Source organism: Myotis yumanensis, unplaced genomic scaffold (genome assembly GCF_028538775.1).
Source record: "Myotis yumanensis isolate MYYU_CA2020_CCGP unplaced genomic scaffold, mMyoYum1.0.hap1 SCAF_3, whole genome shotgun sequence".
NCBI lineage: Eukaryota > Metazoa > Chordata > Mammalia > Chiroptera > Vespertilionidae > Myotis > Myotis yumanensis.
Window position 1 is genome coordinate 24166924 of NW_027223754.1, and position 16839 is coordinate 24183762.

The 16839-nt window shown below is 40.3% G+C and overlaps 1 protein-coding gene across 1 annotated transcript in view; it reads left to right on the forward strand.

The window, feature by feature from the left end:
- Positions 1-16839, forward strand: part of LOC139004889 (A disintegrin and metallopeptidase domain 3-like) — a 117434-nt gene that overhangs the window by 47948 nt on the left and 52647 nt on the right. The window contains exons 8-10 of the mRNA XM_070407391.1: positions 10835-10906; positions 11138-11304; positions 12996-13077. Of these exons, the coding sequence (XP_070263492.1) occupies positions 10835-10906; positions 11138-11304; positions 12996-13077 (321 nt within the window). The remainder of the gene's footprint in view (positions 1-10834; positions 10907-11137; positions 11305-12995; positions 13078-16839) is intronic.

The following is a 16839-nucleotide window of genomic DNA, read 5'->3' on the forward strand; positions in this document are numbered from 1 at the left end:
CCTTCTGGCCTGATCTCTGGCAGCCTTTAAGTTTCTTACTTTGTCTTTGATGTTGCCAATTTAATTATGATGTGTCTTGGTGTGGGTCTCTTGAGTTCATCTTGTTCGGGACTCTGTGTGATTCTTGGACTTGTGTGGCCTTTTTCTTCCCAACATCAGGGACATTTTCTGTCATTATTTCTTCAAACAGGTTTTCTATTCCTTGCTCACTTTCCTCACATTTTGACACCCCTATTATGCTAATGTTGTTTTATTTTGTGTTGTCCCAGAGCTCCCTGAGGAGCTTCTCCTGCTTTTTAAGGTTTTTTCTTTTTTTTCCTGTTGCTACTCTGCTTGGGTGTTTTTATCTACTTTATCTTCTAACTTGCAGATGCGTTCCTCAGCTTCTTCTAGTCTATTGCTGAAGCCTTCCATTGTGTTCTTTATTGGAGCTATGTCATTCTTCATTTTCTCTTGATTCCTTTTCATGTTGGTGACATTCTTATTCATCTCCTTATAAATTCCATTGAATTATGTGTATTTGTCATCCAGATGTTTGAGCATCCTTATTACCATTACTCTGAATTATTTCTCTGACAAGTTACTTGCCTCCATTTCATTTCATTCCTCTTCTGGTGATTCCTATTTTTCTTACTTTTGGGAATTGTATTTTTGTCTCCCCATTTTTTGCTGGAATGTTTTAATTGTTTCTATGTCTTAGGTCCAACTGCTTTGCTACTCAGTTTCTTTTGTGGGTGGTGCTATGTAGTTGGTGATTTTTGGGACCCAGTGGTGCAGTCTCTCAGATCTCCTGAGCTTTGTGATGTAGTGGATACCCCTACTTGAGCTATTTGTGTTCTCTTGATGTGGTTGGGTCTTGAATGTTAGTTTCTCATTTGTGCATAAAGTCTCATCATGAATTGTCTGGCAATGTGACTCATCCCTGGCCTTGTTATGCAAGTTGTTGTGGATGTGATAATGACTCCAGCTCTTGTGGAAAGGGTTGCCTGATGTCTCACTGTGATATCCTGGAGTCCACAGCCTGGGATGAAAGGGTCTTGGGGCCTGAACCTCAGGTACTGTGACTTTGGCCAATGTTGTGTGAGTCTTGCTGGGGTAGCGTCGCTCTCCACTCACTACAAGTGTCCTGGATCCTGTGACAGTGGGAGGCAGCTGTAGTCTGCGGTTTTGGCAGTGGGACTCTGGCCAGAGTGATTTCCCTCTGTTAATCACGAGGGTGTCCAGAAGCCAGAAGCTGGGGATGTGGGAATCTCAGAGTCTGTGGCTGAAACAGCATGACCTTGTCCAGGGAGTCGAGTCCTCAGTAACTCACCAAGTTGTCCAGAAGCAGGCAGTAGGAGGGGGAAGTCGCAGATCCTGCTGAGGGAGCCATGCGCCCTTGGTTGGAGAGGCACGTGCCCAGTGGCAGCTCACAGAGAGGCCCAGGAGCTGTCTGCCAGGGCTGTGGGCTCATGGATCACACATGAGCTGGAACGGCGCTATTGTGGCGTCCTGATGCCAGCTGCCAGGGAGGGTAAAGTCAGAGTTTCTTTTTCAGGAAGTGCCTTTTGGGAGCATTTAGATTTTTATTGTTGTTCTTACCTGGGAATAATACTATATGGCCCACAACCAGGACCATAAGCATTCAAATTATCCTATACCACAACCACCCCCATGAAGTTGTTAAAGTTAAATCTAGAAAGCTTACTTTCCTCTCTCGAGTAACTATATGCCTTCGTACTGTTCCAATAACAACAGAAGGCATTTTCAATGCAAATATCATCAGACAAAGAAAACCTCCAAAGATATTTTTAATAATATTCCCCTTTTGTGTTCAATTTATCTGTCTTAAATTTTAAGGTATGACTCCATAAACAGCATATTGATAGGTATTTTTTTCTATCCTATCAGATAATTCTTGTCTTTTCATCGGAAGATTAGGTGGTTTATGTTTATCAAAAGTTCCAATTAGTGTTCTATTTGTTCCATCAATTATTTGCTACTTTTTTTCAAAATTGCTATACTAAGATCAGTGGGTTATTTTAGCATTTGTTAGCTCTTATGTTCTTTTTTTCTGCTATATCTTTTTATTCCCATCCCTCATTCCATTGGTTTCTCTAAAGGTTCTAATTAACATTCCTTACTTATTATAATCTAGGATTAATGTTACATCCTCCATATATGATGTAACAGCTCATAACAGTAACATTCCATTAAAAATCTTTGTGATGTTATACTATATTTTATTCCTCCATGTGTTATGTACCCCAAAATAAAGTTTTTAAATTAAAATTTCAATTTTTGCATAAAGAATTTAAGGAAAGTAGAAAAGAATTTCAGTTTTTATCATTTCCAAAGCTCTTTATATATATATATATTTTTTAGATCTATGCATCTAATATTTCTATTTAGCGTGTTGCATTCTCTTCATCTTTTGTTCATCTAAGTTAGCTTTTCAAAATATTTGAAAGTATTTTGAAACTTTCAAAGACGTTTTAAGAATTAGAATAATACAAAGAACACAACTATATTCTCTCTACCTATATTTGTAAATATTGTATCCTATTATTGTGCTTTCTTCATTTGAAAGTTAGTTGTAAATTGTATCATGGAGCTTTTATTTTCCAGTGTGAATTTATGTAGAAGAAGATTATTAGCTTATATAACCACAATTAAGTTATCCATCTAAGGAAAAATAAAATTGTCAAAATAACTTTTATCAAGTCTAATATAACTTTACTGCATTGTGGTGGATAATGTAATATATGTGCTACTATGTTTTATATCCAAAGAACTATTTTTTTGCCTAATATGAGGCAAGAGATATAAACCTTTCATGTATATTTGAAAAATATACATATTCCATTGGTGAATATAAGCTTTTATATATGTATATTATTTCAAAACTTTGCTTGAGTTTTCCAATTACAGTTAACTGCTGGGGCTTACCAGCAGACACTGAGCGAAGGATAAATGATTACTCTGACACATGTTTCTGTGAAAGAGAGGGCTAATGGGCTGCTTGGCTATAGGAACCAAACAGCCCCATTCGCTTGTCTCCTTAGGCTTTTATTATAACAACAGCTTGAACTAAAATTAACTATTAGATACTATCAGTAGGGTAAGCATCCTTGAGAAGACACATGAGTAGTGTCCTCTAAGCAAGGACGTTTTGAAGTCTAAATATAAAGATTCCAATAAAACACCCAGGGGCTCAGACTTGTTTGGAAAAGTCAAGGCAGGGTCTGCTGCCTTCGGCAAGGTCCCCTAGAGGCCTCCGACCTTTTGGAGATTCCTCTTTACAGACTTTCCAAACAAGTTCTGTTCTTCCCCACAGTTAACCTACAATTTAACCTATTTTCCACCATGTTCTGTGCTCTGCTGCCTGCTGCCGACACCCACCATGTTCTGTGTGTGGCCCCTGGTGGTCAGCACATGTCATAGCGACCGGTTGTTCGGTTGTTCGGTTGTTTGGTTGTTCCACTGTTCGGTCTATTTACATATTAGGGTTTTATATATATAGATTATGGACTGTATTTCTGCTGGTGTACAACATAGTGATTAGTCATTTATGTAACTTGCTAAGCAATCCCCTCAATAAGTCTATTATCCATGTGAACCATACATAATTATTACAATACTAGGGGCCCAGTGCATGAATTCGTGCACCTGGAAAGGAACTATGAGCCGCGAGGCTGTGGTGGGCACAGGGACATCCTCCGTGCCCCTGCCCAACCCCTCCTGCCATGGCCTCTGGTCCCGTCTGCCTCCAGCCCCGCTCCAGCTGCCGCCACTCGCATGCGCTGACGGTGCCGGCCCCGCTTGCACCTGCTGACCGCACGGAGTGATTGGGGCCAGTGCTCTCAGGAGGCGTGAATGGTGGCTGCTGCCCCAATTGCCCTTTAAGAGCAAGGAGAGGTGGAGAAGTCCTCAAGGGTGATTGGGGCCAGCAGCCGCCACTCACAACCGCTGATAATGCCGAGTGATTGGGACCAGCACTGGACACCAGCAGTGGGTACAAGCGGCGGCTCCAGTACCAGCTGTGGGTACGAGCAGGGCCAGTACCAGCAGTGTTGTGTGAGTGACGGCTCCGGCGCCAGCAGCGGGTGCGAGTGAGGCTGGCACTGGCAGCAGGTATGAGCGCCAAGTGGGACTGCGGCATGCGGGAGCAAAGAATTTTCAGTAACCACCAGAGGCTTGCCCCAATGACAGTGACCGGCACCCTGCCGTGGTCTGGTGCCCCTGCTCACCTGCTCCACCATCCCGCTGCAGCCAATGCCCACCATGTTCCGTGCTCTGCTCCCTGCTGCTGACACCTGCCATGTTCTGCATATGGCCCCTGGTGGTCAGTGCACATCATAGCAACTGGTTGTTCGGTTGTTCTGCTGTTTGGTCTATTTGCATATTAGGGTTTTATATATATAGGTTATGGACTGTATTTCCTATGTCAACCAATGGTTGTTGGTGCCTATTCAACACCAACCAGAATCCCCAATTTGGGGTGTGGTGAAGATGAAAACTTTATTCAGTGCCAAAGAGGTCAATGGTGATAGAGCACAGCTGTAAAAACAGCACAGTGTGAGGCAGGCCTGGGCTAGACAGCTCTGCTCTGCTCCTTGCCAGTCTGTATTGCACTGCACTGGTCTGCTCCCCTGGGCTTTGATCTGCTCCGTTCTGTGCCTGTCTGCTCTGGCCTGCTCTGGTCAATTGCAGCAAGGGACCTTATGTTTTTTAGCTCAGCCAGGGAAACACAGTCTTCAGTGTTTGGTGGAAAGGGAAAGTGTGCTCCAGGATCCAGAGGGCAGCTGGCTTATGTAGATAGAAATACATGCTCCTTGTTTCCCTATTATCCCATTCTAGACTCCAATTCCTTGCAGTTTGATTGGCCCAAAAGGCATTGTTCTGATTAGTCGGAATAGAGCTGCTCTGGTTTGTCAGAGTTACACAGCTCTGATTGAATGGGGAAAGACTCAGTCCTACCTGTTGAAAGAGGATCCCAGGGACTCCTTTATAAGGACTGGCTCAGATGGCAGAATCACAGTGCAGGCTAGTGATTAAGTGCAGGCTTCTCTCTGAAGTGCAGTTTGCATGAGAGGCTCCTGTGTAGAAATGGATGCTGCCCTAATTTTTTAATAATTTGAGCCCTGTAGCCACCATGAGCCCTTTTTAGTAGGTGTCCTCTTTCTCAAGATTCACAGCTATGCAATACAAATTGTACATCTTAATCCTAATCCCCATTTTATGCATTCTCCCCTCCCTTCCAACTGTCAACAATCAATTTGTTCTCTGTATCTAGGAGTTTGTTTTTGTTTTGTTGTTTGTTTGTGTATGTATGTATGTATGTACATTACGCATGTAAGTGAAATCATATGGACTTTTATTTAAATTATTCACTAATTTTTTCTTTTCTTTCTTTATTATTTTTTAATTAAAAATTTCAATGTTTACATTATTGCAGCAGTTCCCCTCTGCAACCCCCCTTTACCTACCTCCTTCTCCCTTGGTCAATAACAAACTATTGTCTCTGTCCATGCAGTGTGCATGTGTTTTTTAGCTAATCCCCTTCACCTTCTTTATTCATAGCCACCCCCCTCCTTGGGCATCTGCCAGTCTCTCTTATACTCTCTAGGTCCATCCATGCTGCAGCAAATGGCAAGATTTTCTTTTTTTTATGGCTGAGTATTATTCCATAGCATATATATAACACAACCTTAACCATTAATCTATCAATGGACACATAGGTTGCTTCCATATTCTGGTTTTGTAAATAATGTTGAATTGAACATAGCTTTTCAAATTATAGTACTGTTTTGGATTTATTTGGATAAATATCCCTAGAATTGGAATTGATGGCTCATATGGTAGTTCTATCTTTTATTTTTTTTATTTTTCAATTAATTTATTGGGGTAACATTGATTAATAAAATTATATAGGTTTCAAGTGTGCAATTCTATGATAAATTATCTGTATATTGCATTGTGTGCCAGCCACCTAAAGTCAAATCTTTTTTATCACTATACATTTGACCCCCTTTACTCTATACCCCCTTTCCTGTGGTAACCACCATACTATTGTTCCTGTCTATGAATTTTTATTTGTTTGCTTTTTTAATTTTTTTGAGGAACTCTCAAATTGTTTTCCATAGTGACTGTTGATCTATTGATGATAGTCATTCTGACAGGTGTCAGTTAATATCTCACTATAGTTCTAATTTGCATCTCTCTGATGATTAGTGACATATCTTTTCATGTGCCTGTTGACCTTCTGTATGTCTTCTTTGAAGAAGTCCTGTGCCCATTTTTAAGTCAGGCTTTTGTTTGTTTGTTTGTTTGTTTGTTCATTTGTTTTTGATGTTATAAGTTGTACGAATTTCTTATATAGTTAGGATATTGACCCTTTATCAGATATATCATTGGCAAATGTCTTCTTACATTTAGAAGGTTGATTTTCATTTTTCGATGGCTTTATTGCTGTGCAAAACTCTTTAGTTTGATGTAGACCCATTTGTTTATTTATTTTTTTGTTTCCTTTGCTTGAGGGGACATTTCCAAAATTATATTACTCAGAGTGAAGTCAAATAGTTTACTGCCTATGTTTTCTTCTAGGAGTTTTAGGTTTGGGGTCTAAAATTTCAGTCTTTAATCCATTCTGAGTTTATCCTTGTACCTTTTTGCAACAGGAAATGATATAGTTTCATTGTTTTCATGTGTCTGTCCATTATTTTGAGATCATTTATTGAAGACACTGTCTTTACCCCATTGTATATTCTTGCCTCAGTTGTCATACATTAATTAGCCATATAGGTGTGAATTTGTTTCTGGGCTCTCTGTTCTGGTCCATTGATCTATGTGTCATGGAGTACCATGCTGTTTTTATTACAATAGCTGCATAGTATAGTTTAATATCAAGTAACCTGATATTTCCAACTTTGTTCTTTCTTAAGATTACTTTGGCTATTAAGGGTCTTTTTGGTTCCATATATATTTTGGGATTATTCTAGTTCTGTAAAAATGCCATTGGTATTTTGGTAGGAATCTCATTAGATTTTTAGATGCAGTGGGTGGTATGCACATTTTAAGATATCAATTCTTTCTATGCATGAACAGGATATATCCTTCCAGTTATCCATATCTTCTTCAATTTCTTTCTTTAATGACACATAGTTTTCCAAGTACAGGTGTTTCAACTTCTTGGTAAAATTTAATCCCAAGGTACTTTATTCTTTTAGATTTAATTGTAAATGGGATTGTTTTATTTTTCTTATTTCTCTTTCTGTTAGTTTGTTATTGGTGTATAAAAATACAAATGATTTCTGAATAATCAATATTGTACTTTGCTACTTTACTGAATTCATTTATTAATTTTAAACATTTTTGGTTGATTATTTGGGATTCTCCCTCTATAGTATCATTTCATCTGCAAATAACAGTTTCACTTCTTCCTTTCCAATTTGGATGCCCTGTATTTATCTTTCTTGTCTGCTGTGGCTATGTCTTCCAATACTATATCTATACTAATAAAAGCTGAGGTGGCCCTCGTACCCTTGCATGACGCCCTCACATCATCACAAGATGGCCGCCCCCATGTTGTCACAGATGGCCACCCCCATGTCATCACAAGATGGCCACCACAATATGGCCACCACAATATGGCTGCCACAAGATGGCCACCACAAGAAGTATGGCAGCTGAGGGCAGTTTGGGGTGACTAGGCCAGCAGGGGAGGGCAATTGGGGGCAATTGGACCAGCAGGGGAGGGCACGAATTTCATGCACTGGGCTTCTAGTTAATAATAAAAACTGTCAGAAAAGTGGGGATAGACGAAAAAGACCTCATCATAATAAAAGTCATATCTGACAAACAACTAATATGCTCAACCATGAAAAGCTGAAAGTTGTTTCTTTAAGATCAGCAACAAGACAAAGTTGTCCACTTTCACCCCTTTTATTCAACTCCAGATGCCCGGTGCACAAAATTCGTGCATAGGGTGGGGTCTCTCAGCCCGGCCTATACTCTCTTCAATCAGGGACCCTTCAGGGGATGTCTGACTGCCGGTTTAGGCCCCATCCCTCTTGCAATCTGGATTGCTGAGTCCTAACGCTCACCTGCCAGCCTGCCTGATCGCCCCTAACTGCCCTCCCTTGCTCTGGCATGATCGCCCCTAACTGCCCTCCCCTGCCAGCCTGATCGCCCCTTACTGCTACCCCCTGCTGGCCTGATTGCCCCTAACTGCTCCCCCCTGCTGGCCTGATCGCCCCTAACCACCTCTGCCTTGGCCCCTGCCACCATGGCTTTGTCCTGAAGGAAGGCAGGGCGACCAGAAGATATCTGGTCAACCCAGTCTAATTAGCATATTACCCTTTTATTAGTATAGATGGATGTTGGATTTTGTCCAATGCTTTTCCTTCATTTATTGATATGATAATGAGAATTTTTTCCTTCATTTTACTTATATGGTGTATCACATTAATTGAACTAGCCTTGCATCCCATGAAAAAAACCCACTTGATCATGGTATATGACCTTTTTAATGTATCACTGAATTCATTTTGCTAATATTTTTTTGAGGAATTTTACATTGATGTTCTTCAGAGACAGTGACCTGCATTTTTATTATTTTTTGTAATGTCTTTGGTTTTGTTATCAGGCTAATGCTGGCCTAGTAAAATGAGTTTGGGAGCCTTCTTCCCTCCTCATTTTTTTGGAATATTTGAGAAGACTAGGTATTCATTATTTAATGTTTGGTAAATTCACCTGTGAAGCCATCTGGTCCAAGTCTTTTGTTTGTTGATAGTTTTCTTGCTGCTTTGATTTCATTAGCAGTTTTATTTTTGTTGTTTTTTTTCAGATTTTCTGTTTCTTCCTGATTCAGACTTGGAAGATTGTATTTTCCCAGGAATTTGTCTGTTTCTTCCAGGTAGTCCACTTTGTGGCATATAATCGATCATACTATTTTTATATAATCTTTTGGGTTTATGTGGTACCAGTTTTCACTTCTCTTTCATTTCTAATATTTTTATTTGAAACTTCTCTTTTTTTGTGATGATTTTGAGTAAATGTCCATCAAATTTGTTTATCTTTTCAAAGATCCTGCTCTTGGTTCCATTAATCTTTCCTACTGTTTTTGTTCAGACTATACTTTGTTTATTTTCACTGTGATCTTTATTATTTTCTTCATTTTACTGACTTTGGTTTTTGTTTGTTCTTTTTCTACTTTCTTGAGGTGTAGTTTTAGTGTTTATTTGCGATTATGCTTGCTTTGTGAGTTATGCCTCTCTTGCTATAAATTTTCCTCCTAGCACTACTTTGGCTGTGTGCCATAGATTATGGATGATTGTGTTTTCATTTATCTCAAGGTATCTTTTTAATTTTTTATCTTATTGTTAATTCATTTCTTGTCCAGTAGCATGATATTCTTATGTGCTTTTTATTTTTCACTTTTCTTCTGGTAACTTATTTTTTGTTTCATAGAGTTGTGATTGGAGAAGATGCTTGATGTGATTTAAATCTTTACAGTTTTTTTTTAATATCCACACCAGATGATAAATTCTTACTGATTTTTGAGAGAGAGAGAAAGAGGGACAGAGAGAGAAAGAGAGAGAGAGAGAGAGGGAGAGAGAGAGAGAGAGAGATCCATGTAAGAGAGAAATATTGGGCAGTTGCCTCTTATATGCACCCTGACCAGGGATCAGACCTACAACATGTGCATGTGCACTGATCAGGATTTGAATCCACAACCCTTTGGAGTACAAGACAACATTCCTATCAACTGAAAGACACATTCTAGGACCAGGCTTCTCAAATTTATTGAGACTTATTTCTGGCCTAACGTGTGGTTTCTCCTACTAAATTATGCATGTTCACATTAGGCAAAATGTCCTGCAGTTGGGCAAAATGTCCTAAAAGTCTCAATTGAATTCATCTGCTCCTCAGGGGTACCTCCTTAGCTTAGATAACCCTCTTCTTGCATAACTGCCACACTGTTGGTATGGAACCAGCCTGTTCAGTATTTCTGTTTCTCTTATCCATTTTGCCATAGCTCCCTCTTTTTATCCTAAGTCATAGGCCTTGTGTTCAGCTAGTCTTAAGGAGGTTCCCTTTGATGACTGTTCTGTAATTTAGTTGTAATTTTTATGTCATTGTGGGAAAATGGGAAAAGGCAAGCAAAGCATTTACCTATCCTGCCATCACGACAACAAGGTAGCCCAGATTTATTAAGAATTAAGGGAACTATGTAAAATCCATTACTATGATACTTACATTCTATTTATAATTCTGTAAAAGTTTATTTTATACATTTTGTTGCTGTGCTTAGTTACCAACACATTTAGAACGCTTCTATCTTTCTGATGAATATTGTATCAATATTCAATTATATTGGTAAATATTATGTTTACTTTTAGGCTTAAGTTTTTTTTTAATTTTTTTTAGTTTTATTTTGGGGGGCTTAAGTTTCTATAGTAATGTAATGATTATGTTAATTAATATAACTATCATATTATATGACAACTGCTTTTTGTCTAGTAACTTCCTGGTATATAATTTCATATTTTTAATATATCTATGTCTTCATAAAGTAGGTGTTTTAATTTTAATTTGCTCACAGTATTTATACATTCTTGGAATGTTAAATTTTGATGCTTAATTTTTGCATGTGTGAACAGGAAGATGTCATAATCTCATAATTTTCATATTATTTATTAATATGTAAAGTCTGTATGTTTATTAAGCATTTGATAAATCTTAATCTGCTTTTGTCTTTCACTTAGTAACTTATTATAGTATTTCATATCTATTGAAATGTGGTAACTTAGTAATTTTCACCAGTGACTAAGAAATAAATCTTGTCTTTCAGTATGATTATATGGGCTCTGAAATGGCCATTGCAACTGAGAAAATTGTCCATATCTTTGGTCTTATCAACAATGTAAGTGTTTATGTTTTGTATTCTAAATAAGAAGCATTCTCAATTATGCAATAACATTATTTGTATGAATAGAATTAACATTTTTATAAAAGTATAGCCCTACCAACCTGTTTCACTTCCTATGGGTTTCATCTTCAAATTACAGTAAATTGAATATACTAGCGTTCTGTATAGAGATGTAATGTTATATTTGTGATTGTCTAAACTATATCATGCATCTTCTGTTTTCAGATGTTTTCCCAGATGAAACTGACTGTTATGTTAACATCTTTGGAGATCTGGTCAGATCAAAATAAGATTTTATGTACTGGGCATGTTAGTGAACTACTACAAAGATTTGTGTCATGGAAAGAAAACAATTTGTTTCAGAGGTCCCATGATATGGCATTGTTGTTGATGTAAGTTCCTTATTGCATTGTTTATCAAATTATTTGATATTTTAGCTATCAAAACTACATATAAATGTTAAGTATAATGACAAAAAAAGAGTGTATGAGTACAAAGTTGGCAAAGTACAAAATAAAAACATCAGACAACAAAGTAGCATAAAAAAATCATGGTTGGCCATTATTCTCAGAGTGGACTATTTACCTGTGAAAATGTAATGAACTGGAAAATATAGGAAGTCTTGGGATATACATGGGCCTCTGGGGTTTTAAAAATTTTCTTAGATGCAAATACCTGAAACCTTCATTTTCATATTAAATAAAATATAATAAGTTAAGTGAATGTAATAATCCTATATAATAAAGAGGTAATATGCAAATTAACCCTCATGCCATCACAAGATGGCTGCCTATGACCAAGCAGGCAAGGATGTTAGTGAGGGATGACCAAACAACTCAACAAGCAGGCTCCGTGGGGTGATTAGGCTGGCAGGGGTTTAGTGAGGGGTGACCAAATGACTGAACAAGCAGGCTGACTGGGGCAACCAAGCCATCAGGGGGGTTAGTGAGGGATGACCAAACGACTGAATAGCAGGCTGTGTGGGGTGACCAGGCTGGCGGGGGGGGGGGTGGGTGGGGGTGGCAGATAGGAGCGACTAGGCCAGCAGGGAGGGGGCAGTTGGGGGCGACCTGGTTGGCAGTGGGAGTATTTAAGGGTGATCAGTCTGGCATGCAGAGTCAGTGAGAGGTGATCAGGCTGGTGGGGAGGGGCAGTTAGGGGCAAGCAGGCAGGCAGGCAGGTGAGTGATTAGGAGCCAGTGGTGCAGGATTGTGAGAGGGATGTCTGACTGCCGGTTTAGGCCCAATCCCGCAGTCAGACATCCCTCGCGGGGTCCCGGATAGGAGAGGGTGCAGGCTGGGCTGAGGGGACCCCCTGCAGGGCACAAATTTTGTGCACCGGGCTTCTAGTTGTATATAAAGCTGGTTGCAATTCACCAGATTAAAATGGTAATGTGCTTACCTCTGGTATTCCTATATTGACCTGAGTTGTAGCTATTTAATTACTGGCAGTATACCTTTCAAGGGATTATGTATAGATTTTTGTTTTAATAATTTCATTATTTTAGATTAAAAAAACTCATAATTCCGAACTCTTAAAGAATTGTAGAATACACTTATAAATATTTTGGTGTATCCTGTAGAATCTAAGGTGAAGTTTGGGAATTTAGGAGCAACTTTAAGAACTAAAATGAATGAGGACAGTTTGTACATCCTATTTCTCTTTTTCTTAGTGAGTCCACTGCATATTCTGTCTCTCTATTTGTGCTCCAATCCAACATTTTTATATACTTTAAAGGTTTCGCTATGTGAAAATCATGGCAGTAAGCTATCCTGACTGTTAGAACCTAGGATTATATCCACCCAGAAGTGACAACAGTGTTAATTAAATATTTGGAAGGATCAGACATTGCTATGTTCTGGGATGTGTATCAAATAATGTTGAAACATTTCTTAGAACTTAACTTTGTAGAAACTATATATGGTTACCCAAATACAAAAATGATTAAATGCATTGGAGTTGATATGTAATATTCGCATTTTAACGAAAACATAGCTTCATTGAGGAATCCAAGTCTTAAAAAGTCATTAAATTATTAATCATTTAAAATGCACTTATCCTCAAGAAAATTTTTATTATTTAGTTATAGGGATCATCCAAATTACGTGGGAGCAACATATCATGGAAGGGCATGCGATCCAAAGCTTGCTGCAGGAATTGCTCTGGTATGCATTTTATCCCCATCTCTTCAGTAGTTATGTACTGTGTTGAAAGTTAATATCCACTCCAAGGGGGAAAAGTACATATAGTGTATCTACCACACCATTTTGACAGAATTTTAGAAAGTGTTTTTTTATAGATTATTGAAACTCAAATGGTGTAATACTAAAAAGGGTTTTTATTATGGTAAAATACATATAAAATATAGTATCTTAACTACTTTTAAGTACATAGTGCAGTAGTGTTAAGTTCATTTACATTGTGTTAAGCTTATCTGCAGAGCTTTTCATCTTTCATAACTGAAACTTTGTACCCTTTGAGCAACATGGCCCTATTTTCTAAACCTTCTAGCCCCTGACAACCACCATTCTACTCTCTGCTTCTCTGAGTATGACATTTTTACATTCCATGTATAAGGAAAATCATGTAATATTTGTCTTTTCCTGACTTATTTCACTTAGGATTGTATTAACCTGCTACATCCATATTTTTGCAAAGACAGGATTTTATTATTTTTACTAGAGGCCCGGTGCACAAAAATTTGTGCACTCAGCGGGGAGGAGGGTCCCTCAGCCCGGCCTGTGCCCTCTCACAGTCTGGGACCCCTCATGGGATGACCACCTGCTGGCTTAGGCCCACTCCCCAGAGGATTGGGCCTAAGATGGAAATTAGACATCCCTCTGTCAGCCCGGCAGCCCTTGGGGATGTCCACTTGCCAGCGGGGAGCAGACCTAAACTGCAGTCAGACATCCTTAGCACTGCTGAGGAAGCAGGAGAGGCTCCCACCACCACCGCTATACTGGCAGCCATCAGCCTGGCTTGTGGCTGAGCAGAGCTCCTCCCATGTGAGAGCACCCTGACCACCAGAGGGCAGCTCCTGCATTGAGCGTCTGCCCCCTGGTGGTCAGTGTGTGTCATAGTGACCAGTCATTCCCAGTCCTTCTGCTGTTAGGGTCAGTTTGCATATTACCCTTTTACTATATAGGATAGAGGCCTGGTGCATGGGTGGGGGCCGGCTGGTTTGCCCTGAAGGGTGTCCCGGATCAGGGTGGGGGTCCCACTTGGGTGCCTGGCCAGGCTGGATGAGGGGATGATGGCTGTTTTCAGCTGGTCACACCCCCTTCAGGGTGGGGGTCCCCACTGGGTTGCCTGGCCAGTCTGGGTGAGGGGCTGAGGGCTCTTTTCAGGCTTGAGGGGGGCTTAAACTCCCAACCTCTCCTTTTTTTCTTTTTTTTTTATGCTGGGATTTAGTTACCTTCTATGGCTGTCACTGGAGCTCAGAGCCGGCTTTAGCTCTGAGGCTTGGCTCCAGCTCTGAGACCTTGGCTGCTGAAAGCAGGTATCTGGGCCTTGTTTAGCTTCTATAATGGTTACACTGTTGCAACTCCAGCTCTGAGACCTGGCTGGCTAAAAACAGGTTTCTGGGGATTATTTAGCTTCTATAATTGCAACATTGTTTCTTAGACTGCAGCTTAGAGCCCGGCAGTGGCAGGCCATCACTGGAGCAAGCAAGCCTCCTGTTCGCTTCAGCTGCCTGGCTGCCAGCCGCCATCTTGGTTGGCAGTTAATTTGCATATCACCCTGATTAGCCAATGGGAAGGGTAGCGAAGTTACGGTTAATTACCATGTTTCTCTATTATTAGATAGGATGGCTGAATAATATTTCATTTTGAGTTACCTTTTCATATCCTATATAATAAAAGCCTCATATGCAAATCGACCCAACATGGAATGACTGGTTGGCAGGGGGTAGGGCTAACAAGTGGGCAGTGCCAGGCCAGCCAAAGTGGGTGCCAGCGGAGGTGGTGGAGGGGCAATTGGGGGCGGAGCCAGCCACTCACTGGCTGGTGCCATCCCCTGCCGGTCACCTCCCACATAGGGAGGCCAGACTGTGTCTTAGGCCCGCTCTCCTTGCTAGTCAGATATCCCCTGAGGGTTCCTGGTCTGTGAGAGGCGCAGGCTGAGCTGAGGGATCCCCAACTCCCAGAGTGTATGAATTTTCATGCACCAGGCCTCTAGTCTCCATATATAAAAGCATAATATGCAAATTGGCCAGACAGCATAAGGACCGGTTGCTATGATGTGCACTGACCACCAGGGGGCGGACACTCAATGCAGGAGCTGCTCCCAGTCCTCAGGCCCAAATTGCCCCATCAGGGGCCTGCTGGAAAACCTCTTTGCCCCTTCTCCCGGCTGGCAGGCTCTGATTGCCTGATGGGAACCAGGGAATCAGGGGTGGGTGGCAGTGGACATGGGCGGTGCCAGGCCAAGACAGGTGCAAGTGAGCGGGGCCCAATCACCCTGCCGGTCGCCCCACACACAGAGGGTGACTGGCGTTAGCGGTGGGGAGTGGGGCCAGGTGCAGGCAGCCATGGAAGATTGGCCCTGATCACAGGCAGACCTAGAGGCCCTAGCCATGCAGAATTTTGTGTGCTGGGCCTCTACTGGTATAATATAGGGGTCTATAAGTATGCATATGTGTCTGTGTGTGTAATTGTGTGTGTGTGTAATATTTTCTTTATCCATTCATCTGGCAATAGACACTTAGGCTGTTTCCATATCTTGGCTATTCGGAATAATGCTGCAATGAAAGGGCAATGCAGATATCTCTTCTTTTTCAAATATGTTTGATATATACTCAGAAGTGGGTTTGCGGTATCATATGGTAATTCTATTTTTAACAATTTAATTACTGCTTACAATAGTTTATAATCTCAGCAGTTTACATTGCATCATAAAAACATCACCAACACTCGTTATTTTCTGTTTGTTTTTTATCCTCACATGACCCGATGACATGTTTAGTTTATTGATTTTACAGAGGAAGAAAGGAAGAGAGAGAGAGAGAGAGAGAGAGAGAGAGAGAGAGAGAGAGAAATAGAAATCGATGTCAGAGAAAAACATTGATTGCTTGCTGCCTCTAACCTGAAATTTTGCTATGTTCCCCGACTGGGAATCTAACCTGCAACCCTTTGGTGTATGCATTGACGCTCCAATCAACTGAGCCACCCAGCCAGGGCATTTTTCTGGATTTTTATTTTTATTTTTATTTATTTATTTATTTATTTTTTTAAAATATGTTTTATTGATTTTCTACAGAGAGGAAGGGAGAGGGATAGAAAGTTAGAAACATCGATGAGAGAGAAACACCGATCAGCCGCCTCCTGCACGCCCCCCACTGGGGATGTGCCCGCAACCAAGGTACATGCCCTTGACCAGAACCGAACCCGGGACCCCTGAGTCCGCAGGCCGACGCTCTATCCACTGAGCCAAACTGGTTCTGGCTTTTCTGGATTTTTAAATAGCAGTCATCCTAATTGATATGAAGTGATAGCTCATTGTCGTTTTGATTTGTATTCCTATGATTATTAGTGATGCTGAGCATCTTTTCATATGCCTTTTTGATTTTTGTATATCATCTCTGGAGAAATGTCTGTTCAAATCCTTAGTACATATTTAAATTGAGCTATTTGATTTTTTGTTGCTAAATGGCAGAAGTTCTTTATGTAATGGTTGTTAACCCCTTACAAGAGACATGATTTGCAAATATTTCCTCCTATTCTGTACGTTGCTTTTCCACTGCGTTGATTTTGACATTGGAAACACAGAACATTCAAGCTGGGTGTAGTACAATTTGCCTATTTTTGCTCTTGTTGCCTGTGCTCTTGGCATTATATCCAAGAAATTAGCATCAATCTCAATGTCATGAAGATTTTCCTCTCTGTTTTATTCCATTTGTTTTGCAGTTTTGGGTCTTACCTTTAGAT